The sequence below is a fragment of the Apteryx rowi genome, unplaced genomic scaffold (assembly GCF_003343035.1).
Source record: "Apteryx rowi isolate R43461 unplaced genomic scaffold, aptRow1 scaffold_35, whole genome shotgun sequence".
NCBI lineage: Eukaryota > Metazoa > Chordata > Aves > Apterygiformes > Apterygidae > Apteryx > Apteryx rowi.
Window position 1 is genome coordinate 2206064 of NW_020449974.1, and position 26180 is coordinate 2232243.

General features: G+C 44.3%; 1 protein-coding gene across 2 annotated transcripts; it reads left to right on the plus strand.

Moving 5' to 3' along the window:
• SMOX (spermine oxidase) lies at nt 1-25780 on the plus strand. Of its 2 annotated transcripts, XM_026072745.1 has the most exons (7): nt 1-239; nt 4584-4810; nt 12795-12968; nt 15643-15859; nt 15971-16342; nt 24042-24202; nt 25540-25780. In XM_026072745.1, exons 1-7 carry the CDS (start codon nt 32-34, stop codon nt 25675-25677), a joined length of 1497 nt encoding a protein of 498 aa, XP_025928530.1. In that variant the 5' UTR covers nt 1-31; the 3' UTR covers nt 25678-25780. The 2 variants fall into 2 exon arrangements, with proteins under 2 accessions (XP_025928530.1, XP_025928529.1); XM_026072744.1 differs by having other exon boundaries at nt 15643-16342.
• Nucleotides 25781-26180: the final 400 nt, after the last annotated feature.

A 26180-nucleotide genomic window follows, 5' to 3' on the forward strand; every position in this document is an offset into this window, starting at 1 on the left:
ATAGGTTCCTTAGAAAGAGAGCTTGGACGGCATGCAAAGTTGTGAAATATCTGCAGACAGCACGGATGATCCTCTTAGTAGTGGCCTACGGAGAAAACGACAGCCTCGAATAGTAGTTATTGGTGCTGGGCTTGCGGGCCTGTCAGCTGCAAAAGCGCTCTTGGAAAGTGGTTTCACGGATGTAACTATCCTTGAGGCAACTGACCGAATTGGAGGCCGAGTGCAAAGTGTGAAACTTGGTAAGAGCAGTATTTTGGTAGCAACGCGTTGGGTTTTCTTTCTGAATTCTGCTTGCAAGCCTTTATATTGTTATTAAGTTAATTTGGCCTTGGAAGCTTGCTTTTCCAGTCAATGTGCACATGCAGAAGGGTACTTGAGGTATGACATTATCAGGCACGCGACTCCTTGGGCTTTCTTTAGGGTGGATRGGCAAATCTGGGCTGTGCTCACGACACCTTCAGATCTTCAGATGGAAGGCTACTCCAAAGTGGACCGTATTTCCATAAAATGAAGATCTCGGTGATTGTTTTTGCCTTTATAAGAAGAGCTCAGTGTAACAGGCCTGTGAGAAGTGTGCTATGATTGAATAACTGTATCAAGACAGTTTCCACCACAGTTTTCAAGCTTGACTCTTGACTAAGAGCAGTCAGTAAATCTCCTGGCTAGAGAACATCCATTTCTCCGTGACTTACATCACTTGCAAAGGGGCAAGCTCAAAGCTATTCTGTTTCACAAATAGCCCCATTCATTTCCCTAGAACTAATTTATTGTGTAGGCACTACCCACTGTGAATCAGGCTGCTGGAAAAACCTCTTCAATGTATCCTTTCATCCTGATTTGCAGCTTTCCTACCTCTGCGGCTTCCTTTCTCAGCAAGTAATAGAGGTGCAGACACTGGATATTTTAATCCTGTGTCAATTGGAAGGGCCTGTAAAATCTCTAAATGCAAAGTTACTGGAACAAATGTTGCCCTTTGCAGTACAGTAGTCAGTGAGACTTCCCCTGGGACCTGGGAGGGCATTGCCTGTCTCTTCGCCGCAGGAGGCGAACAGCTCTTCGTTTTTACTGAATTGCCTTCCTGATTTCAATTAACTAGTTCTGCTTCTGATCCCACCCTGTGTATTTATTAACTTCAGCCTCTTGCTGGCCTCCTTTCTTTTTACTTGTCAGGTCCTTACATCACATACCACATTTTACTCAGTAAACTTACCATAGTAAATAAACAGCAGTATCCTATGAACTTTTAGAAGGGAAATGAATGAAAAGGCAGTCGGACAAATCTAATCTCCGGGATCTGAACAGGGCACTTTACATTCCGCTGAGACTTGGCATAGAGGTTAGAATGGGAAGTGTGTCCTTTACTCACAATACGCTGTATTAAAAATACCCTGTATCATGTCTGTGAGAGGAGGGAAGTGTTAAAGATCTGAAATCTTCAGGGAACAATAAATATTTTTGTCAGTGCACCTGTGAAATAGTTACGTGATACTAATACAGAGACCATTTCTGTCACCTTTGGACACCTTCACCAGTTACTCATGTCTCCGCCTTTGCTGGGAATCTGCCTCCTGTTCGTTACTGCTTCTTAACTAACACGAAGCAAGAGCAGGCTTTTCTGCCGGGTGAAGATGGTGCAGTTCGTAGCTGTAACCATTATTTGCAGAGTAAAGGACTGGAATCTAAAATTTTAATCTTGATATGTTAACGCTTGTTTGAAAACTGTGAACTGTCTTGTATTATCTTCTGCAAATYAGCAAAATTACACTGTGCAGGTATTGCGTGCAACTCTTTACCGAGGTGGGTGCATGTTCTGGCACCTTGTGAGCTTTGCGGATGTACATGCTCTTTAGCCACACAGTTTTGGAGCTCTGGGTGGTAAAGTCTTCAGAAGCAGCATTTGCCCAGAGCCTCCTTATTCCCTGGTACAAAAGCAACAGGGAAGCATGACCCTGGGCCGTACTGTCTTCCTCCGTACTGCCCAGAGCACCAGGATTGCACCTGGGGTGGGCCAAACCTGCTCATTTCTCAGATCTGGCTAAAACTTCCAAAAAACTGTTACAGAAGTGGTTCTTCTGAATCTTCAACATACAACCACTTTGATCTGCTGGTTTGAAAGGAGTTTAAATATTAGACTTTTCTGGCCAGTACMCTCTGATGTAAGATGCAATTTAAACCTTCAGCAGAGATACGATGACACCTTCACAGAGTTATATCCTAGCGCTTCCACTCTCACCGAGCAATGCTGTATCTTGCAGGGGTTAGTATTTTCCCTTACTTCAGGACCAGTTTTAAAGTATGTTGCCASTAAGCCCAGGGGAATAATTTGGATTTGCAGAGGTTTGATTCATCATCTCTAACACAGGTGAGGTAGAAGGTTTGTGTGTCTGTGGATTGTAAGTGTCTTTCTTGTATATGATATATAACATCTGTATCCACTGCAGATATTTCACGACAGGATGCCTGAGGAGTAGTCAGGGATTCAAAGGGAWATGTGAAAGTTCCTGTGCATATTCAGAAGGCTTGATATGCAATCTATGCATTCCTTTGGAAAATTGCTGGTATGGTATATTGTTGTGTATAGGCCTGTTTTGGCTGCTGCTTGTATGTCAATAATTCACAGAGTAGCAGGCAGATTTTACAAGAATTTGTTCTATTGTGTGATTCATTCAAAGTAGTTTAATATTGAAACTGAAATCTTTTAAAGTCCTGAAAGTAAATTAGGTTTCTCTGTTTAAAAAAGATGTTACTTAATTTTGCACTTTCAAATAACTTACCGTATAATTTACACTAGGTAATAACTGGATTATCTGCCTGGGAGTAATGTCAGTGAGTTTCTAAGCATTACAGGCTGGATGGACTATTTTTAATTTACTGGTATTTGAATACATTCCACAGAGCCACTGAAAATGGGAGAACCTGAACAACATCATTCATGTTACTGAGCACCAATTGAGAGGGAGCTGCTGGTGCTTTTGGCATTTCTTGGAGAGATCAGGCGCCCTATAAATAAGAGCTAGATCCAGGGGGGTTGTTAGCGCAGCAAAGAGCAAGCTCCTGACATGAAGCAGCAGGCGGTATTCCTGCTGCTGATCTGCTATGTGATGACTCGCAGGAGGATTGCAGTTAACAAGGTGACTGCCACATGCAGTATTTATGAGCCTTGTACCTTTGGCTGCCAAAGTACAGCAGTCATTTCCGCTAGGCTGGATGCTCTGGGGGTATATTAGAATTTGCGGTGCCTTAAATATTCACACGTTTGTGCCTTGATGCCTCACACCTTTAAGCACGTGCTTTATTTTAGGTATGCATGGAAGTCTTTGCGCTCTCAAGCCATGAAACACATATTTTGAAGGACAGTCACCATGCTCTTTAATGATGAGGTTGTTGTCTTCYTGAAAAACGAGGCGTGTGGGGCTTCCCTTAGAGGCAGTGTCTCATCGGGAGAGTGGCATTTCTTGGAGCTTGCTGCCAGTAAACCTGAGTGCATTGGTATAATGCTGCAATGTTGTTTTTTCTGTCTGAGCATGTATTTACATGTTAAACACTATATGATGACTGGTAACTGCATGATCTTTCTTCATCAAGAAAGAATCTGTTGAGAGTGAAAACTTTCAGCCTGTTAACTACCCCACTTAGTCTTAATCACACATTCACATACCTCTACAGAACAAGTGACACTATGTGGTGTTGACTGGGATGCTGAAAGAGATGATGACTGGTTTGTCAGATTTTTTTAAAACAGTTAGCTTTGGACTTCTGAACCTGATTTAAATTTTCAAAGGCATAAATAGTAAAATATAACCTATTTCCTCATTTGGAGAATGGAAATGTATTTTTTTATTTCAGATAGCCTGAGGCATTTTTATAAATAACATGCATTTTTAATCACAGGACAGGGCTTAGTAAGCATGCCAATGTTGCTATCCCAAGGCAGTCCCCATTTTTCCTGCATCTCACTGCTTTTTTCCTGCATCTGGGTATCTGTTTCCTCCTGTCCAATACAGTAGATATTTGCAGTCTTTAGGTAATCTATATATGTTCTTTCCCTCCTGCTTTAATATTTGTGTAAATATTCTCTTAGGTCCTGTTTGAAATAGTACAGTGTGGATTCTTACAGCTCTTCTCCTTTACTCCCTCACCCACCTTTCACTAGTATATAGCTTGCACGAGCAGTACGTCCTCTACTCTCCAGTCTTGTTCTTAGGTGCAATTTTATAGAAGATGATATAGAAAGGCCAAGTAGCAAGCGTAGAGCAGCTGGCAACAACCATGATAAGAACTGGGAACCTAAAAGATTCCACATTTCACTGTAAGTATCAGAGGTGGCACTGTGGTGTATCTTTACTGGAAACATCCCATCTTTYTAGCACTGTCTAACACTGTATCCTGAGGACTGGTTTGAAGAACACTAATATTGCCCTCATATAGCAGGGAAAGCTCTACTTAAGTGGTGTTCAAACATGTGGTGTCCRTAGGCAATTGTTCTGGTTTTGCACATGTACATTTTATTTAGGATTGAATGTGATAACACTTTCAGAAAAATAGGTTTCCATAACTAGTCTGCTTGATTTACACTCCTACAGGGCACGCCACTTTTGAACTGGGAGCTACGTGGATCCATGGTTCACATGGAAACCCAGTCTATCATCTAGCAGAAGACAATGGTTTACTTGAAGAGACTACTGATGGTGAGAGAAGCGTTGGCCGGATCAGTCTTTACTCCAAGAATGGGGTGGCTTATCATCTTACCAACAATGGACAAAGGATCCCGAAAGATGTGGTTGAAGAATTCAGTGATTTATACAACGAGGTTGGTATTCAGCTGCCCTGTCAGGCTGTAGATTTGTCTGGAACACGGGGACCCCTTGTCAGTTTTAACACTACAGGTGCTGGACAATGGTAGAAAACCGGTAAAGTCTTGAATTTCTTTTCAAAAGATCAACACTTAGTTTGCTTTCATCTGCTTAACTCTTCCCCATTTAACATCCCTGATGTGGGATTAACTCACTGTTGTTAGGAAGAACAATCTTTCCACGTTTGTCATCAAGTTAATCACTTCCAGCAACTATTGCTGGGGAGATCCAATCATTTGCTGTAGAAAGTTGCTACTTAATTAGCAGGATAAAGTAGGGATCAAATTAGTAAACAAAGTAGAACGCAAAACCTTAGCAACAACCAGCTAAATATTGTAGCTCTGTGACATTTTATTGATGTTATAAATACCGTAGCGTGCTGTGTAGTATGCCAAAATCAGCGCAGTATCGTAGGCATTGCAAGATTTCTTGCATCAGAAGGAAATTAGCATACTTTCCAGTAGATTCAGACCAATAGGGGCTTCACTTTTTAAAGTTGTTTTAACTTCTTTTGCGTCATGTTCGGTGATGACCTCTTCAGTTCAGTGTAGAGCAGGGCCTCGTTGTGTGACTGAAGAGCCAAATCAAAACAAACTACAGACGCAGAATCTAAAAGTACTAAATGGAAGATTGCAGGATGGAAATGGAAATGCATGCTTAGTGAAAAGACTAACCTCTGCTAAAGAAGCAATAAGCTGATGTTAGGTTCCTTGACAGGAAGGACCAAATTTGCTTTGATGTAACTTGGCATTGCTCTTGTGATTCTACTGTGTTTCTATCAGAGGGAAAATGCAGTTCTATATATTGGTTTATGTGTTGGACACATATGAAATAGAAAGATTGATAATACTTCTATCTGCTTTAAGTAGCTAGACTTAGCCTTAGGTAGAGTGAAGTAGAAGGAGGAGGCTTGCCAAAGTTCATTTATAATTGTTTCCCTCATTTTTTTCYGTGTCACTTATGAATTATATTTTGGGGAGGGGAGCTCAATGCAGACTATCTTGTTCTCCAAGGAATGTGATCTCTGAGTGGCTTGTATAAAATGGAGCAAAACATTATTATATTTTTCAGGCTATAGTCATGTCTAAAACCTTCAGATTTTCATCTGACAATGAACTTCACCAGTATTTGATGTGTGGCTAAACACACACTAGATTCAAGTTACTCTTACATACTTTATGTTTAAAAATATCTCCTTGAACATTCAGTAAGCCATCAAGAAAAACTTTTTACTGTAGCCTGTGATGAATTATCATGAAATGAATGTAGAGAAGGAATGTGGACATTTTACTTGGAGAGACTTTTGACATTTGGGGGCTCGGAGCTGGAATCTGTGATGGGATGGCACAAAATCACTTCAGCTGTAGAGGGGAGTAGTAGGAATTTCAAAGAAACCTCATTAAGGAAGGAGCTTTGCAATCCACAGCATGGGAGGGAATTCTTGGACAAATGAAGGTGGAGATAATTTGTTTGAACATCTTTTTCATATTACCGGATTGAAAACATAATCACAATCAACTGAAAAAAAAGGTAAGATGAGCTTGGAGCAAAGTCAGCAGCAAATAAGACTGGAAGAGAGAGAGGGAATAAGTGAAAATAGTGCAGCAAGCAACATTAATGCATGTAAATGGATGGAACACCACCACACTGCAGGCAGCGTTCGATGATCATCTTGTCTCAAAGAAAATAGGAAAATCTCCAGCAAAGGGAGTGTGTCAGGGGCAGACAGACTCTGAAATAGAAGAAAATACAAAGATGAGAGCTACTTAGTTTTGAGATACAGCTGATAAGATAAAGGCTATAACAAGGTGCATATGGTTTAAAAATGATGAATTTGGTAAATCTACCCTTTCCTTTAAAGCAAGAGAAAGGGGGCAGCCAGTGACATGAGAGAACAACACATTAAAAGTTAATCTTCTTTATGCAACACATAATTAGCTTATCGTTGCCACAGGATATCTTTATTGCTAGGAGACAGAAAAGGATTTCACATTTATGGATTGTAAAAATGTCTACAGCTACTCTCTGCCATAAAAAAAAGTGTAAGGGACAGCTTGAGCCAAGAAGAGGACATCAGCCAAGCTCTAATTGCTTTTGATGGGGAGGCACTTTGTATTCCTCATTCCTTCACAGTGTGCTGACATTTCTTGCGAGGGCATCTTACTGCAGCTGAGGTCCTCTGGAGCTTCTTGTCCCAGCTTCTCTTTGGGGTGTCAGATTAAATGGTCTTTAGGGATTTAAGACAGCTGACCGTGGGTTCTTCCCTGTGCTATTTCGGAAAAGTGGGAATTCAGGCGAGTTGTGTGAAGTGCTGAAGAACTCCAGTTAAAAAAGACTCTGTGAAATACAAGTGCCCTGGCGGCTGCGCAAACAGCAGCATGTGCAGCAGGCATGCGCCTTTGGGAAGCTTTTCCTTTGGCATAAAGTGCAGAGGAGGTTTCTGTTTACGCATGTGTTGAGTCAGTCTGGTGCATCTCTGCCTTTTTTTTTCCTCCCCCCCCCCCCTTCAGCTTTTCTACGTTTTCACCAGAGCCCGTTCCGTCGGGTTTTTCTGTCCTGGCTGGCCACTACTCTCTTGCTTTAACTGGTGAGGAAGTGGGTGCTGGGGAGAAAAGGTAGGAGTTTGGGCTTCAGTTCTGTACCTCTACTCTTAGTTGGAGGCAGGATTTAACAGCGAGGTGTTTTTGTCACATCCTGACGTTGTCGCATCAGCAGGGTAAACGGCAGTTCTGCAGCTCACCAAATCCTGAAGTCAGGTGCATGTGGCAGACTTAACACTCTGCCTTGTAGCGTAGCAGCTCCCGGAGCCGTCTCGGGACTCCCTGCTGTTAGCAGATCCAACATCGTGTCCTCTCTCGCTGCATCTCCCCCTGTAGAAGAGCGTGCGGTAGCAAAGGCTGCAACGCAAACTGCCCTGACCTGAAAAGAAAGAAAGAAAAAAAAAAAAAAAAGCAAGCAGCAACCACATGATGTAAACCCTAATCAGGGATTGAGCACTGGCATTAGCGGTGGAAAATGCAGTCCTGAATGAACGGGGGCTAAATTTGTCACAGTTTCACGTGCCTGCCTTCCCTTACGCAGCCTGCTCGCTTCCCACGAACTCGCACGCTGCCCTTCCTTCGCTGCAGCTGCTGCTGCTGTGCGCTTGGCTTCGAGTGTGTCCTCCAGCCCCGCTTCTCCGTCTGCATGTCCCTCCTCCCACTTATCCTGTCATTCAGACACCAAATTCTGGTGAATACGAAGTGCAGAGGGTCCCCTCTGAGTGAGTGTTTCGCTCGGCATGCGGGTCAGTGAAGCTGGAGCCTAGCAAAGCCTTAGGACTCCCCTCTCCTATACTGACTTCCCCTGGTATGAAAGGCAAAGCACCTCAATACCTCCAGAGCCTTGCCTTGCTCGTTCATTTGGAAAGTCCTTACACTTTTTCCAGGCGCTTATCCAATTTTTTTTTGGCTGGCTTCTTCTATACAAGTTTTGCTTCGTTTTGTTCGCAGTAGCCTGAATTTTTTAATAGCTGCAGGGATGTCTCACAGAAGCCTTTATTTGGTTGTGAGGAAGCCGTGCAATATGACTGCTCGTCTCTTCGTTTCTATAGCAGAAAGGACAGTCAAAATCTTACTGCGAGCTGGAGACCAAGGTGACTTGAGCGCTCCTCTGTGAGCTTGGCAGCGTCTGGAAGGATTGTCCCCATTCCTGCAGAGCAGCTGCCTGTATTTCCCCCTGCACCCTGGCCGAGCAGTGCCCATCACGAAGGGCATCAGGCCTGCAGTTGGCAAGRCAGCTCTCCGGCCACGGTTGTTTTAAGACCGTCCTTATAATTTGTACTGTGTAGGGCTGGCGTTGCTCAGAGTCATCATCTGCCTGTTTGGTCAGCTTCTCGAAGGGAGGAGGAGAGGTTAAGTACCAGCACTGGAAGCTTCTCTGGGCTGTCACGTCCGTGACACATATTCATAATCTTCCCACCTTCCTTGCCAGTCCTGCTAGGATAATTGGGGGATCCTGGGGCTGGGAGGGATTTAGGGCTSTGCCTGCTTATAGCACATCTGCATGACCCACAAAGAAATGGGACAGGAGCCTGACCTCCGAGGGCTAGAACAGCTGCAGCTCGAGTGCTCATGTGCGTGTATAGCTGCTGAGAAAATGTGAATCGGGACAACCCATCTCAGAGTTGCTCTTCTGTCACTAGTAAGTGCTCCTTTTTCACTGCAAAGAGATATTTAATGCCAGCTCCCAGGTATCTGCGAAGGTTGGGAGGGAGTTGGTGAGTTTGACTGGTTAAACCCAGGTAGCAAATTGCGCTGCTTTGCCTGCCCAAGGATTTCACAGTCCSCTGGCCAACTTGATTTAAGAAACGTGCCTATTTTCACTTAGGCTTTTCAGTAAAGACATGATCCCTAAGGGCCTGCTTCCCAGGAACCCTCCCTTTAACAATCAGCTAATTAACGGCCTCGTTATCTGTCAGCTTTCTCCTGTGCTGCACAGTTTCTGGGGGAGGGATGCAGCCAAAGAATTGCAGAGTTTTCCACCCTTCTCACCCCCACCCTGTGCTGGGCTTGATGCCATCTCCAATTAAACTCTAGTGCCTTGCGTTATCGTAGAAAGCAGGACTGAASGGCCACCGAGAGTCACCGTTCCCTCCCTGCCGCTCTATTGCACTGACAGATGTCTGGGCCTATCTCGTTCAGGGGTTTTGCCAACCGGGGATTAAGTCACTTGAGTTTTAAAGCCAAGTGACAAAAAGACAATGCTAAGGACTGCGAGCCGCTCTGACAGGAAAGAGCGTGGATGGGGATGTGCTTTCCTGATCTCCTCCAGTGCTGAAAAGCTTCTTTATTTAGATTTGTTCCTCCTAAGAGACTGCCTCTTCCTGTGGTAGATGAGCCCATATGTATTAAACATGTGGAGGTGGAAACCTTGGGGTAATAGAGGGGACATCCCTGGTAGAGCCCGTGTTCTCTGCAGAGACCCCTGCCCCAAAGCTGGTCAGAAAGGAGGTAGAATATCTGAGCCAAAGTGAAGCCATTTTAGGATTAAAGCCATTCAATTAATTCTTTTTAATCTTTGTTGTTCAGCCACGTTTCCCCTCAGGATTGTATGTAAACCCTCAGTGTTAAGGATGGCTGTCTGCCTAAAAAGGATAGTCGCTTGAGATGTTCTGCTTCTTTTGCTTCTGTTCATGGTTCTTGCAGGCATGCTTCTGGGACCACTTACTGTGCCCCAGCCTAGAGGAGCTTCAGTGAGGAACGAGTGGATCGTTGCTTCGGGATGTGAGTTTGCCTGTAGTAGGAGCCGGGAGCAAACGCAGATGCAGTCTGTCCTTTTTACTTCTTCCTGCTGTGTCAGGTCTGTGATTAGAGAAAAAGAGATGAGTCTGGACTGCATACGGTGTAGTTGTCCTTGCTGATGGGCATGGTGCCCTCAGTTTTAATACATGGCCATTTTGTAGGGTAAATTATAATATCAGCAGAATCTTTCAGTGGGTTCTTGACACTACCTTTCACCAGGTTTTACTTGATGTTTACAGCACAGGGAATTGTTCATTTCTGCTCTTTCCTCTGTTGGGCAATGAAGAATACAATGCTTAATAAAAACACGCCCATGACTCACTTATCCTTTTGGCCAAGTGGTAACTGGGTTTTAATACAGCTTTGCTTGTCTTGTGAATGCGTTATCTGCTTATAGTGTGCAATCGGCTTATGAAAGCTGAGCTGCATTATGCTGACGCAAGGTCTATGCAGCTTGTACTTGTTGGAAGTGGTTTGGGCTTTGGAAATCAGTAGACCTGAGAACTGTGAGATGTTGAAACTGCCAAACAGCTTGTGGCATTGGGGGATAGAGAAGAGACCATTTCATTTTCTTTGCTGGAAGTCTTCACTTCAGTATACGGCACTGCTCCCAGCCTTTCTTACCTGGAAATCTTGGAATGGCTCCATGTCCAGTCAGTGTCTGCAATTCTCTTCTGTCTTCAGCAGTTCCACTCATTTTTCTTATGACTACTTCTCCTCCCTTCTTTTGTTTATTTTCCTTTATTTCCCTCTTTCACTTATTTCCTTCTCGGTTTCCTTGCCATCCCTTACTTATCCTCATCTACTGTCCTTCCCCCATTCACTCAGCTGCTTTCTCCTACTCCTACCACTGCCATGCATTTTCCCTCACTGCATCCCCTTCCTCATCTTCCCTCCATTCTGCCTCCTCAAATACACTTTACTCCTAAAACCTGAGAGAAAATATAAATCGTATCAAGCTTCTGGGGAACATGGGGGGCAGTTGGACACTAAAACATGGTGGGTTAGCCAAATCGGCAGAGAACGGGAAGCTTTAGGAGACTTTGATGGAGAAGATGGCACAGTTCTGCCAGCTTCCTGCCAGGCATTTACTTTCTAGTGGACTCTTCAGTGCTGGATAAACCCAAATAATCTGTCTCCAAAAAGGAACATGAGTTGTAATCAAACTGTCTCTGACAGGAAAAACTCACCAAGCAGGGAACTTGCCACTCTACTTGTAAAAGCACTGTGCACCCCTGTGGCATGATATAAATGAGAAGGTGACTCATTCTGGGCAAACGAGTTATTAATGGGATGAGTTGCCCTTCTGTGAGGTACCTTATGAGAGCTTTCCTGTGTGATGTTACAAGGTTCCTCAGAGTTTTTCCATGGAAATGAAGGGCCATGATTCAACTGCAGGCTGTTCTGAGAATCTTGCAGACAGAAGTACTTATTGCTCCAGACAGCCACAAGCGGATGGCCAGGGTGGATGGTTGTTTTCTTGCTTTTAAGCAGCTTATACTCTGGAAAACTGGGGTAAAAAAATATCAGGAATATCTTCTTCAAAGAGGAATGATTGGTTAGAAAGGGTTCTTTCCTGTTGGTCCTTCTCAGGCTGACTCCTGGTGGTGGTATATTGAGAAAGTCTTTGTTTTCCATGGATCTATACCTTTTTTGTACTTAACAAGTAAAATTTGTGTGCATACAAAATTCCTTTGCTAAGCCTGTGCTTGTTACTTCCTATTTTTCAGGGGACAACAGGAGAGTAAACATGAGACTGAATTCCCCCAGCCTGATGGATTCCTGGGCATTATTGCTAAACAGTTAGGATAACRGAGAGGGTGGAAAGGCTGGTTCCAGGTTAGAGTAGTCAAACRTCTGGGCCCTGCTACCTGAGAAAGGTTTTAAAACATAGAGTCTGCACCAGGAATTGCRCCTGAGACATTGAGGTTGGAGGAGAGAAGAGCTGGTGCCTTAATGTCAGAGGCTAGGAAGAGCATGGGTCTTAGTGTGTGAGTTCACTCCCAGCAGACTTTGAATGGAGAATGGGGTTGACCCAAGTTATGTCACTGCTCAGCAGAGTCAAAAATCACACATAGCAGACCCAAGCCTGCCCCGTAGAAAAGCTAGGGCAGGAATCTGGATCTCCTCAGATTAAAAATCTGCCCTTATTAACATTCTCAACTACCCTTCTGTCACTCCTGTGGTGGTCTCTAGATGGAGATACTTTGCAGTCTGCCCTTACCTCCAGGCAACTGGCTTACTGATCCAGCTGCCATATCTAAACAGCTGGTCAAATAACAGGATTTAGCTCCTGAAAATTACAGGACTGTCTGGCCTGGTCTTGTGCCAGTGAGAGAACAGACATACTCAACATATGACTTAATAGTAATTAAACTATTGCAGGTGAGCGAGGGTGATTATCTGTGGCCATTTTTCTGTGCCTGGAGGAGGGAAGTGCTGCTTCCTGTCTTCTTCTGACCAACAGAACTGTGGGTGCARCTTGGTGTGGGGTTGGAACAGAGGGCACAATAAACTGCTAAAACTGATTTAGAAGCCTGGATCTCCAGAGCTGACAAAAGGAGGTGACCTGGTTTTGGATGGAGGAAGAAGCATGCTGCGTGGGGCTGAGATTCTTCTGTGAATCACTTTGTCCGTCTTTCTGTCCTGTCTCTGGCAGGTCTATAACTTGACTCAAGAATTCTTCCAACGAGGTAAACCAGTCAATGCTGAGAGCCAGAATAGTGTGGGCGTCTTTACACGGGACGTAGTGCGCAAACGTGTCAAAGCCGATCCGGATGACACGGAGGCCGTCAAGAGGCTGAAACTAGCCATGATCCAGCAGTACCTTAAGGTGTGTGTGCTCATTGTTGTTTGTTTGTTTGTTTTTACCAAGGGCAGATCCATCTTGAACCTCAGAGACCTGGCTAAGCCTTGCCCATCACTGAGGCATTGCTTTCAGTGGTCTCTTGCAGCTGGGACAATTCATGTTTATACAGACGACTTTTGCTTCTGAGGCAGATGCTAAGATAGTGGGCTGCAAGAAATAATACATTTGCTCGTTTTGTCTTTCTTTGAGTTTCCAGGTTTCTAATTAGAAGGACATTTCCTAAACCTTGTTAAATTTTCYGGTGCAATGTAAAGTTTTCTTACCAACTGAAGCTAGTCTGTTGTCAGCTTCTTTGAGCAATGTGTTGTCTTGTGCCTTACACCTGGGATCCCGTGATCTGGCCAAAATATCTTTACCCCCTTCTGCCTCTGTCTATACCTCAGAGACCAGAAGAAATGTAAATTTGATACTAGTAATTTGCTGGGGAAATCCCTGGAAAGCATCTTAAAGGTAAAGCAATAAAATCAAAGGCAGACTGTRTAAACCCATGTCCTAATCATTTTTCCTCACGGCTTCCCTAGTTCTTTTTATCTCCTTGATGCCTTGGCCTAAATGAGATCTCTGTGGGACGAGGACTTAATGCTGCATCAAGCACTCCACAAGTAAAGTGTAACAGTCGTTCCTATTTCAATTATAATGACTTAAAGGCTTATGAAATGAGGCAGGGGAGCCAAGCGGCACTCTGTGACGTGGGTAAGTATGTAGTATTCGCTATTCACAGGTGGAAATCTGAAACAAAGAGAGATAAAGACCTACCTGAGTCTCGCAGGAGGTCTGTGGTAACGCTGAGATTAGAACCTAGGCGTCCTGATCACTGTTCTGATCTATCAGTGTCCTAACCCAAGACCTTGTGTAGCAGGGTTTCTCCACAGTTGCCACCTAGTGACTAATATATTGTGTTAGCCATGTAACATTATCGATGCCGAYGATGTTAGTTATTTCATATACCTGATTTTTCTGGTGGTTGCTTCTGTGGTTGCTGCAGCTGGAGACTTTTCTGTAACTCTTGCAAATCCCTTCTAATGTGTAATACCTGAGAATAACAGAGCTTCTGATACTTAAGACTATCAGATCAGAGCAGCTGCTGAGAGAATGTGGATTAGCYGGTGTCTCAGCTGAAGTCCAGTCTCGGTAGTTGCCTGTTTTTCTCCCTGGTAACTGGTTTGTAGTCTTCCTTTGCGGTTGGAATAACCCAATAGGCCATCCCTGTTTGTCACCTTCATAGTGTGGAGCGTCCTGTGATCAGGCAGGATGAGCGACCTGCTCCGTGATCCAGGGTGGTTAGTCAGCGTGCAGGGTCTGTGCCAGCGGGCCAACAGCACTGACTCTGGGAGCTGGAGAGTGCTTGGCCCACCATCGGATGGACTCAGAGGACAGATCTTCAAGGCCTAGCTACTGGCAACCTGGCCCAGTGGTTGCACCTTCTCAGTCCTTCATGGAGACACTGGGTAATGCCCGGGAAGGGACATCCATCTGTGTGGATACAGTCACAGGATCACGAGCAGCCTCTTCCTTTCTGCCTGTGAACCACTCTAGTACAACTTTGACCTTTTTCTAAAAAGGAGCTGACTTGTTTGTGTGACATCCTAGCCCTGGCAGAGAGATCCCTGCCCTGCACTAGGATGCTCCACAGGGAGAGGACGCTGGGCTTTCCAGGCTTCTCAACATAGATGTTACAGATTGGAAAGGCCTGGATAATTGGCCAAAGGGTGAGGCAGGGAACTGTAATGTTCCCTCTGCCTAAAATGCTTGTTTAAAGAATTACAGTGGGGGAATGAATGTGACTCTGGTGATTTGAAGCCCACATTGTAAGATCACTATGTCCCACGCATCAGCATTGTCAGTAGAAACTTATCACAAGTCGGGTCAAACATCCTGCTTTTGTTCCGGGGATTGATGCAAGCTACAGCTTTGCCTAATACTTCTGCTAACATTAACAAATAGGTTCCGAGTCTAAAGCTTTGATAATCACATCAAGTAAATCAGATATAAGTGTCTCATATTCTGACATTTCCCTTTTCTATCTTATTCAGTTCCTTCTGTGTTGGATCCTCTCCCCTATGCTGCAGATTGCTATCTTGGTGGTTGCTAACTATTTGACAGCGTGTTGAAATCTGCAGACAGCAGAAATAGCTGTCAAGAGTTTCTCATCTACTCATGGCTCCTCATGGAATGGGAAGGTTTTTTAACATTGGGAAGAACATCTGATTAACATGGCTCCAGCTTTTGTTCTTGCAGTGCCAAGCAGCCAGTCCCTGGCCACTGCAGTGGGGTTTTAAATGGAAGGAGATGGTCAGAACTGTAACCCAGAATGATGCAGAAGCAGAGACATTGTCTCAAAGCTGTGGCCGATGCAACCAAAGTCGATGCAGCTTGTTACCATGACAAAATAAAAATGGTTTCTCTTATAGGAAGCAAGACTAAGGATTGATATATATATATATATATATATATATATATATATATATATATTTTCACATTCTGTGGCAAAATGCATCTTTTTTAGCAACAATAACGTAATTTAAGAGTGGGATTCAGGACTCCCAGCTTGTGCAGCTCCTGTGTGGCCTTGCAGTGTTGTGCTGTGGCAAAATGAGTTGCTTTGTGGCAATGTTGCTTTTGTGTTGCTTTTCCTTAGGTAGAGAGTTGTGAGAGCAGCTCCCACAGTATGGATGAGGTCTCGCTCAGCGAATTTGGGGAATGGACCGAAATTCCTGGAGCTCATCACATCATTCCTTGCGGTTTCATTAAAATTGTGGAGATTTTGGCCCGCTCCATTCCCGAGTCTGTCATTCAGCTCCGCAAGCCAGTCAAGTGCATCCACTGGAACCAGTCGGTCAGCAAGGAGATTGAGCAGGTGGCTGACCACAACAGYGACCTCCCTGAGGAGGACAAGGGCTATGATGTCTTCGTGGAGTGCGAGGACTGTGAGTTCATCCCAGCTGACCACGTCATTGTGACTGTGTCTCTGGGAGTCTTGAAGAAACGCCATGAGAGCCTGTTCCATCCTCGCTTGCCTGAGGAGAAGGTGATGGCCATTGAGAAACTAGGAATCAGTACAACTGACAAGATTTTCCTGGAGTTTGAAGAGCCGTTTTGGAGTTCTGAATGCAACAGCATCCAATTTGTCTGGGAAGATGAGGCAGAGAGTGAGAGCTTGACCTATCCTGAGGAGCTGTGGTACAAGAAGATCTGCAGCTTTGATGTACTCTACCCACCAGAGCGGTATGGCTATGTGTTGAGTGGCTGGATCTGTGGAGAAGAGGCTTTGATTATGGAGAAGTGTGATGATGAAACTGTGGCAGAAACCTGCACTGAAATGCTACGTAAATTTACAGGTCAGCCATGCTCTGGTTTCTTTGACAAGTGGAGAAGAGAGGGAGAGTGGGTCTGGGGTTTTGAATTACTACTGGGAAGGAAATGCATTAAAGCAATTTTTAGTTCTTTGGCATTTATATCCCCTTGGATGGGCTGCACAAGTGCTTCCRACATACCTCCTGCTGTAGGGGCTTAGGTGTGCCTGAGAGCTATTTACAGAGAGGCTGATAACCAGCTCAGGAAGTGGTGGGCTGAAGTGCCTGAGGATTCCACATACTCTGTTTCATTTAATCACAGATAACGCTTCATCAGCTGGAAACTGTCAGAGTCAGGACTCCTGAGGACTGATCTCAGCAGTGGAAAGCAGCAGAGCTCTATTAAAGCTAGTGAGGTTGGATCAAATTAGATCAAATTAGGTCCTGTGATGTGGTYGTTGAATCACATCCCTGCCTTCTGTTCACCATGAGACCATATGGGAATCTCATTGGCCAAGTGTCCATTGATCTTGAGAGTTTCCATTTCTGGGTGCCTGACCTAAACCTTCCAGAACTTCAGACTGATTTCACAGGTACTGAGTGCACATCACGTTAAAGGCAGCAGTTGGAGCAGTACAGGTCTTGTGTGCTATGCTGAAAAAATCCAAGATGAGAGCACTAAAAGTTTTGGTACTTGAACAAGCCTGGCCTTAATTTGTCTGCAGTCACTTCTCTAGAGCTTGCACAGCTTTCCAAGGAAGAGGCTTTGAGTGTCTACAGAGTTCTTTGTGATCCTCAGATGGAAGACACTGTGCAAGTGTAAAGTGGTAGTACTGAAAGGAGTGGTGATTGATTCATTTAGCAGCTTTCAAAAAAGGATTTTTGATTTATACATAATTACAAGCAATTATAAAAGCAATGTGTTTTACAAGATTGGATGTATCTTATGTTACTCTAGAGATGAGTCTCCTGATTAAGCTATTTATATCTACTAACCTGTGTTAGCCAAATGTCAATATTCAGCAAGTCTCCAGCCTTCCCCTCTTCTCCATGGACCTCCAGTTATCTGGAGAAATTTGCCTTCACATGTTTAGCTTTCCCTTGTGCTTACAGACCATTTGCTACAGACAGTGCTGAGGTCTAGAGAAAGGGTCCTGGAAGCTGAGGACTACCTGCATAACTGGCTACTGCCAAAAGAAATATTACATCTTACTAGTCTCTTTAGAAATCGTGGGGTAGACTTTGGTTTCAGAAACTCTAATGCTGAGACCAAAATTGAATCCCAGTTTCTGCTACCACCAGAAGTAGTGACTTTATGTTGGAGAATGAACCTGTGGCTTATCCTCTGCTTCTGACACCTCTGTTCCTGTACCCAGGCAGCTTCTGGTTCCTGAGCTGCTTTTTTTTTTTTTTTTTTTTTTTAAGTGGTGTTGGGTATTGGGTATCCCTTCTTTCCTTCTGACCTCGGCAGGCCAGCTGCTGCCCGATGCAAGCGTAGCAGGAGGCTCTTCTGTTCTTTAAGGCCAAGTTGTTCCAGTGATGACATCTCCCAAAGTGTATAAACAACCTTGTTTGTTGCAGCTCTTCTTGCTTAACCCCCCCTCCTTTTTTTTTTCTAAAATACCTTGATTCATTTTCGAGAATTTCTTTAGGTCTTTCTCACTGTTGCAAATGGGAGTGTTCTCTACCTTTTCCTTCCTGCGCTCCTTTGCTGTTTTTATAGTTATTGTTATTGTTTGCATGTGTTGGATGTTCCTCTCTTCCTCTCGGGCTAGAAATATGTTGGCACTGTGCTGTCAGTACGTGCTGCRGTTGCTGTTCCAGCTGATACTGCACCTGGTCTCTGTCCATCAGACTGTTCAGCAGCATGAGCTCCATCTCAGCCTTTTGCTAATCCTGGGTTATCCTACCCTGAAGAAATTCAGACTGAATTTACCAGGGCCTTGCCCTATAATGTACCTTTTTTGCATAAACTGAGAGAGGTCCCCTCTTCCAGCTGCTTGGAACTGCAAGAACACCTGTCCTTGGAGCACCCATTACACAATGTGGCCCATTCTACTTTTTGCCCCCAAAGCTTGTTRGTTTGCAGAAAACCCTTGCCTAGTCTTCCGAGATAGCCTTGCTAAGGTAACTGGGTTTATCTCCAGTTACCCTTCCTCCCCYGTTTTCCTTGGGGGCTTCATGAGAGAAGTGATACCTCAGTAATAACTGGACCAGGTGCAAGGACGTATGATGTTCTCCACTAACTCTTTCCACTGGGCATGTGAGAATGGGTTAGACCATTGCCCCAAGGGGTGAAGTATGCCTAGCCATGAGGAGTGCTGCCAGTMATGGTGAGATGTGGAGCAGAGCACAGAAACAAGTAAATCTGTGTCCGGGGATCCAGAGAAGCCTCTGGACTGTTGTCCTTTTTCTAAGAGTCCTGAGCCTACACCTCGTCTTGGAGCTCATCTATCTCATGGCTGAACTGCTTATTCAAGGATATTTGGCACTGAGTCTTGGAGACTTCAGGCTTAAGTTGTCTGCACGTTTCCAAAACTGGTCTCCTGTGTACAGCAGAGCAGCCCCTTCCCTTTCCTGGAAAAGAATCATGTTTTGAAGTCCTCTAAGTAAAAAGCTCTAGAACATCAGTTAACAATAGTTTTTTTTCAGCAGATTTATTTTTTTTTGGAGAATGGGAGCAAAGCAGCCTTCTATCTGTGATCTAATTGTAGAMATTTCTGGACATGACCAGTACTTCCTGGTCTACTTAGCACCACCAAGTCTAGCTTTTAAAGGGTTTTCCCACCACCCAACTTCATGTAAGTCAGGGGACTGAGTTGGGAGACTAGTTTCCCTAACTTCCTATGCTCAATGTGAAGAGAAGCTCTTCCATAAGGCAGTTCAGATCTTCCACACCTCATTGGGTGCTCCAAGACATCTTCTGAAGAAGTTTTTGTCTGCTAAGAGGGAGCCTTAGGACTATTATTCAGTAATGAAAGTAGGTAGCATTAACCTTTCTRTGTTCACTTCATCCTTTGTAGCTTGCATGTTCTGGGTATAAAGGCTCCAGCTTTCCTAACTCTTATCCCTCTTTTACAGACTTAATGCATTAACCATGTGAGTTCCCATCTTCAGCTGTGTTTTTCTGGTCCGTTGCCTTGGTCCATTACCCACTCTGACTTCAGAGGGTGTTGGACCAGTCCTACGTTAAATCCTTTATTTTAGGCTCAGTGTTATTTTAAACTGGGAATTTCTGTCCATGAGGAGATTATTTGCCTCTGTGACCTTAAATTTCACATGCAGGTTAGTGTAGCRGATTAGCGGATTATCTGTCTTTGCTGTGGAAACTCTCAGGATCATTCTAACCTCAGAACCATTGACAATTACAGCTCTTCAGAACTGGATGGCTGAAAAGCATAGCATCCTCTAAATCTGATTAAATGTGATGCCTTTAAACAATTAGGTGTCTTGTACGAGTTTCTTTGTTGGTTAAGCGGTGAGAGTTAGAAGCCAGAGGGTAGTAATTGCAGGCCTGTTTCCCTCTGAAGTACTCGAATTTGTCAAGCTGAGCCTGGAGGTGTTGTGTGGGAGTTCTTGCTGGGAGAGGTGCTTTGTTCTTTCTGTTTCCCATGTACTTTCCGGATCTCATAGTGAGTATGAGCTTTTAGCTTTCTCAGTTGTCCCTATTTTCTGCAAGGGGTTTCCACACTTTCATCTCCATGCACATAGCAGGCTCCCTGCAGTGTAGTAAAGCAGAATTGATGTTCAGAATTAGATCAGAGCAGATCATCTAAGGTGCTTTGAACCTGGTCAGGGCATCTTCATGGTGCCTAATTCCCACATGTTTGAAAACATTGATCTGAAGGCTTTGCACTGACTCCAGTGGACCTCATAGCTTTAAATGAAGACCACCAGATTTTAGAGAAGCTTAAATCCAAATCTATTTCTATGAGAAACTTATCTAGAGACAGTAAATCAGCTGGCTCATCCTACTTCCTATTTAAGTATCAAAGCTATCTATCTGGCTTCGTAGCTTCTTACATGGGTAAAACCATCCTCATCTTCAAGAGAGGATATCCATGGTGTTTTCTTTCTGATTAGTTATCATGTCTTAGATTAAGACCTAAGTTTAGGTGTTTATGTGTGAGCTGGATCCCTGAGCTTCCACTTAACTCCATGATAAACTGGGGCTCAGTTCAGCTCCTACCCATGACATTTTTAATGTCATTGAAGATGCCCTTAGGTGTCCTGCCTGTCCTCCAGCTATTTCTCTGTTAGAGAAGGGATCTCCTATAGGCTCAGTGTCATATCTGCAAGCTCCATGTGGATTCCTTGGATACCCTAATGTGTACTCTCTATGGCTGTAGACAGTAATGTGTGGGTAGTTGAACAGTACTGTAGATCTCTGTTGGCTGTGATGGGAGCTTAGACCCTCTGCTCACAGGCAAACATCTAAATCTGGGTGTATTAATTTAATTAAGATCTATGAACTGATCTTATGATCATCCTGTGTTTCATAATCAGCCCCATAACCAATAAATATGTGTAACCATATCTCCCAATAGTTTAATAAAGAGTGGATAGTTTGAGGCACATGGATTTATTTTCCATAACTTCACAAGTATGAGTTTGTGTCATAAAAATGTGTGCTCTCGTGTTTCAGTGATGACTGAAGTCCGTTTTTAGCCATTCTGTGTCTGTTTGGACAGTGAATCTGTGCTCAGTTCTTAGAAGTTTTCACATCTATATCCATTAAGTTGCTTTTATCTGTAGGTAAAGAGAAGCAGCCCACATATTTACTCATATATTTAAAAGCAAATTGAGGAAGTCCAGTTAAATATATTATCTGAAACAGTCTGACTGTACCAGTCATTGTAGATTCTGCCTTGCAAAGAACAGGTCAGGACTGGAGTTTGTGTTGTGTCTTCCCTTGTGACCTTCGACCAAGCTCCTTCTTCTCTGCATGCCGCTGAAATGATTTTTCTCTCTGGAAACAGTTGGGAGATAATGTGAATCCTTGACCGGTGTTCCCCAAGCTTCCCACCCCAAAGATAACGGGTTCCTCATCTAACTAGTGCATAAATTCACAAGTGTAGAGGCATGATAGTTGCCGCTGTTTGCAGTCTTGCAAGCCTGTAGGCAAAGGGGAGGGTGGGATAGTGGTAGAAGTGGAGTAGTGTAACAGGGGATGTGAGGTTTCTCTGTCGCTGACACAGAGACATGGATCATGTTCATGCGGTCTGATATGCTGAAGAACTTTGAGCTAGCTCACGTGAGCTGGTACATCCACACCATGCAGCGTGACACTGGGGGGAAGACTGGCTTCAGTTCTGGGAGCTCTACAGCTGCATTAGTACCCAGGCTCCTTAGCCCTGCTCCACACTGTCCACTGGCTCAGGCATCTCTGCATGAAGCTCTGCCATCTGACCAAGGTCACATTCTTCATTTTGCTGCACCACAGTTTCCCCTGTGATGAAGTGGCTATGTTAAGAATCATTCCCTGGTGGGAATGCTGCTGTTTACCTCCTTATATGCACGTGGGAAACTATGGGAAACCCTAGAGAGATACAAAGCTGCTGTTTTAACCAGAGTCTAAACGACTGAATCTATTAAATATTGCTGATTTACACAGTTGCTGACTGGGCTGCTGGCCGSACAAACCCTTTTGTTAACAAATTCAAGTCTTCTAGGAGATCTTTGCCCTTATCTGCAGGCTGCCAAGGAGTCAATAAAGGAGCTGGTTCTGATCTATCCCTGCCCTTGTCTCACTGCTTGTAACACTATGTGTTCCCAGTGTTATCGTCTTTTTATCATCATCTTACACATTGACTCTGGTACTGAAAATCTTCTAGGTACCGTGACAATGAGAACATGCACTAGCTACATAAGAGGCATCACCAGCCCTTTGCAGTGTCCTCTTATTTGAAAATACACTGAGCGATTGTTTTTGTGTAATGGAATGTGATGGAAGACTTCTTTAGCCCCGTTTTCTCTTGTGTTGTCTAACAGTATTCATGGTGTATTCTCGTGGGCTTTCCCACAGCCCTTGAAAATAAAAAGTGATAAGTGTTCCCCTGGCACTCCTCTCAGACCCCTTTGGGCTTTCCACTTCCATCCCAGGCGTTCCTGCTTCGAAGATTCTTGGAAGAGCATATTTTAGATGTTTTGTTATGCTAAGTTTATACTCCTGAAACAACATGCAGTTGCAGGATGTATTTATTGGTAGGGTGTATTTATTTGCTAGGCAGTGACATGTTTTGACCTGGAGGTTAGTGGTTAGAAAGTGTTGACAATGTACTGCAGCAAGCCAGCCGCCCTGTGAAGTGACCTTTTCTGTGTGGCTTATATTTCATAGTTCTGTTAGGCACACAGTACTCCTAAAAGGGGTAGCTGAACCGGGGAAATAACCTGCTCCTGCTTTTAAGGGTCTAAAGGCGTGACTAAATAATTATTTCATAGAACTAAATAATACAATGCCTAGCTAGTTTTTACAGTTGTATTTTTACTCCCTCTGTAAGTCCTGGTGAAGAAAGTGGGGGAGTTTAGATTATGTTCTCAGTAGGCTAAGCATGCTTAAGTGTTACAGAGTCAGAGTCTGTGTAAGACACAGAAATGTTCCAATTACTCCTGCTTCTTGTGCTGACAGTCTCCCAGACTCGAACGAAGTAGCTGAACCTTGCCTGGAAATCTGAGGTTGCCTCAAAGGTGGCCTGAAGTGTGGATCTGAGGTCTCCTGCGGAGAGAATTCCACTTCATTGTAATTCTCCATGTCCCATCTCTCCCCTCTTGCCAGGCCAGATACAATCACAGGACTCCAACAAAATCTCAGTCAGTGACACCGACCGAGATGGTCTCAAGCTGTCCTATCAAGAGGCTCTCCAAAGCATGCCCCTCTGTATTTGAGTTCTAGCTGGGCTGCGGTGCCGGGAGGTGGGCTGCCTTGGCTACAAGCCCTGGGTCCCATATGCTCCTGTAGTCTTTGGGGTGGGATGATCATGGCACTATCGTTGGTTCACTCAAGTGCTCCCCCTTGGTCCAACGTCCTTGTAGCAGTTGAACTCCTGCAGCCATCTAGAAGCCCTGCTTCCAGCCTCATAAGCATTCTTTCACTTCCATATGCATCCCACAAAATAGATCTGTGGGATTTTAGATTAACTTTGGGAGACGACCAGGTAAAAGTTTGAGTAAGAAATACGGGTTTGGAGAACTTTCTGTCAGGTTTTCCCACACCTCTGCAAAATGAGAATTTGCCTTCTTTGTCTTCTTCTTCTTACACCCTTATTTCCATTCCTCTCTGGAGGTGCACCTCTCTCACCAGACTACCTAAATATCTATAGACTGAGCACCCAACTAAATGGCTAAAATGAGTGATACATGTGATGACTTGATCACCACCATGCTCTCCAAGGCAAATGAAACCAGGAAATGCTCTATATTTTCAGCCAGACTGTGTCCAGGGTTACCTGGAGCTCCCCAATCTCTTAAGAACATAAGCATCTTAACAGTCTTTCCCAAAATGGAAGGCTACGGGCAAGATGACTGGCATTAAAAGGGATGCTATTTCTGTGATACGGGTATTTAGCGCTCAGCAATAGAAGAGAGATCTGTTTTAGGGCATTTTTCGTGCAGTCCACAGGCTCTGTCAGGATGTATTTTCAGTGAATCGGTCTGAATACATGCTACCTCACACCTTGCACCGATGTTACCGTATTTTCTCTCTGACACTGTCTTAGTTTTTTGTCTTCTCTTGGTTTCCACCCAGGGAATCCAAACATTCCGAAACCTCGCCGGATCCTGCGGTCCTCCTGGGGCAGCAATCCCAACTTCCGTGGATCCTACTCTTATACCCAAGTTGGGTCTAGTGGGGCTGATGTAGAGAAACTTGCTAAGCCACTGCCTTACGCTGAAAGCTCCAAAACTACTGTAAGTATGGCCCAAATTGGCCCTGTGGCAAGAAGATTAACATGACACTGGGAGGGAGGTTGAAAGAAATGTTGTCTGATTGGGCCTCCAGTGATGTGTTTTCCATTTTTTTTTTATACATAACCCCCAGGACAAATGATGCCTGTAGGATTTTACCTCTTTAATGACTGGAATCCCACTTTGGAGAATTCCCTCAGCTCTCTCTAAAATTATCAAGAGCTGGGCATCTGTGTGGCTATTGCTGCTGAGTAATTGTGATCTTTGTGTTTTGATGACTTTTGACCTCATGTACTCAGTTTAAAATTGCTTAGGAAGGCGCATGTTATTCTGATGTGCAGTGTAGTCTGGGTATGTAGCATTAAATGCATGACCACTGCTAAGGGCTAATTCTGAATGTATCAGAGGTGCATATCAGGAAATCCTTCTGTGTTGGCAGTAGAGGATTAGGGAGGTYCAGCCCTTGGCTGAGGAATTGTACATTGGTAGGGGACAGTGAATTTGTTCCTCAGACGCTGCCTTTGCTTTTTGAATATAGCATGAAGACTAAGAGCACACATAGTTATAGTTAGAGATAGTTACCCCAGCTCAGCTGATGAACAGTAATGCGTTAAGCCAAAGTCACTCCATCATTCAGGGTAAGGTGTCCATATCCAAAGACGATGGGTGAATGAATATGCAACCCCCAAACAGCTGTCTGTTTCCTCTGCCCAGAGCCTGAGTCCACCACGTAATTTTGTAGAGCGCAGAAATCTATTAAAAAGATAGCAGGAGTTTTAGGAGACGTTCAGAGCCTCTCAGCAGATCTCTACTTCTCAGGGAAGTGAGGAATCTGAAATCTCTGCCTCGGAACTGRGTTGGCACCAATTTTAGCAAACACCTAACTATTGACATAAGAGACAATGCTTACTCTTACCCTGCTGGTTTTGAGACGGACCTATCTTCCCTTCTGAAATTGCAGTCCTGAGAAAAAAAAAAATCTGTAGTGCCCCAAAGTCTAGAGCGTAATTTGGGGGGAGCGAGGAGCAGAGTCAGCAGAGGAAGCTAGGTGCTCAGTGAGCTGCCTAGACCTGTTTGAGGGTATTGGGGCAACCTAGCTCCAGGATGGTGCTGTGGCCCTGCAAACAGCACGGTGCGGGTACGCTAACACGCGTGAGCTTGGTATTCTCAGCCGTGTGCTGTCCCTGCCTCTGTAGCCCACCGGGTTGGGAATTTGAGAACCAGCACTCAAAAAACATTGGTGTCAACTCATGGGAATAGAAAGTTCTGTCCCCTTTTTGCCTCATTCGTGCTCGACTGTAACCGCTGYTGAGCTTTTACGCTTGTCTCATCCTCTCCAGCCGATGCAGGTGATGTTTTCCGGGGAGGCCACTCACAGGAAGTATTATTCCACGACCCATGGTGCTGTGCTTTCTGGTCAGAGGGAGGCCGCTCGCCTCATCGAAATGTACCAGGATCTCTTACAGTGCCGGAGCTGAAAGGCCCCGTGTTTGAGACCACCACCAACTCCCGGTTCCTTCTGCAGGTGTGTCGAGGGGTTCTTTTGTATTTCGGTTCCCAGTAGAACAACCTTTATCTTTTTATATTAAAAAAAAAAAAAAGGCCCTAACTGTTTAAAAACTTAGTCATCAGTAGCTTCATTTCCGTGTGCTGTATCGTTAACAGGGAAGGGTGCTCTTTCTGTCTGGTAAGCTGTTCCTTTGTCATCTTAATTCTAACCGCACTTTCAGTGCCTATCAGTTTTTTTCTTCTTTCTGTATTGTAAGTGCCTTCTATACTAAAATAAATGTTGTAATAAAAAAACTGGGTGTTTTGGTAGTTCCTGGACATTCTGCTCAGTATCTCATTTCTCTTTTTTTCAATGTATTACAAAAAATAGTTGTTTTTTTTTTCCTTTCTGCAAAATCTGGAGTAGGAGGATCCTGAGGTAGATCTGGATATTCAGTACCTTATTCACTGTGTGTTTGAGGAGCCGCGCTGC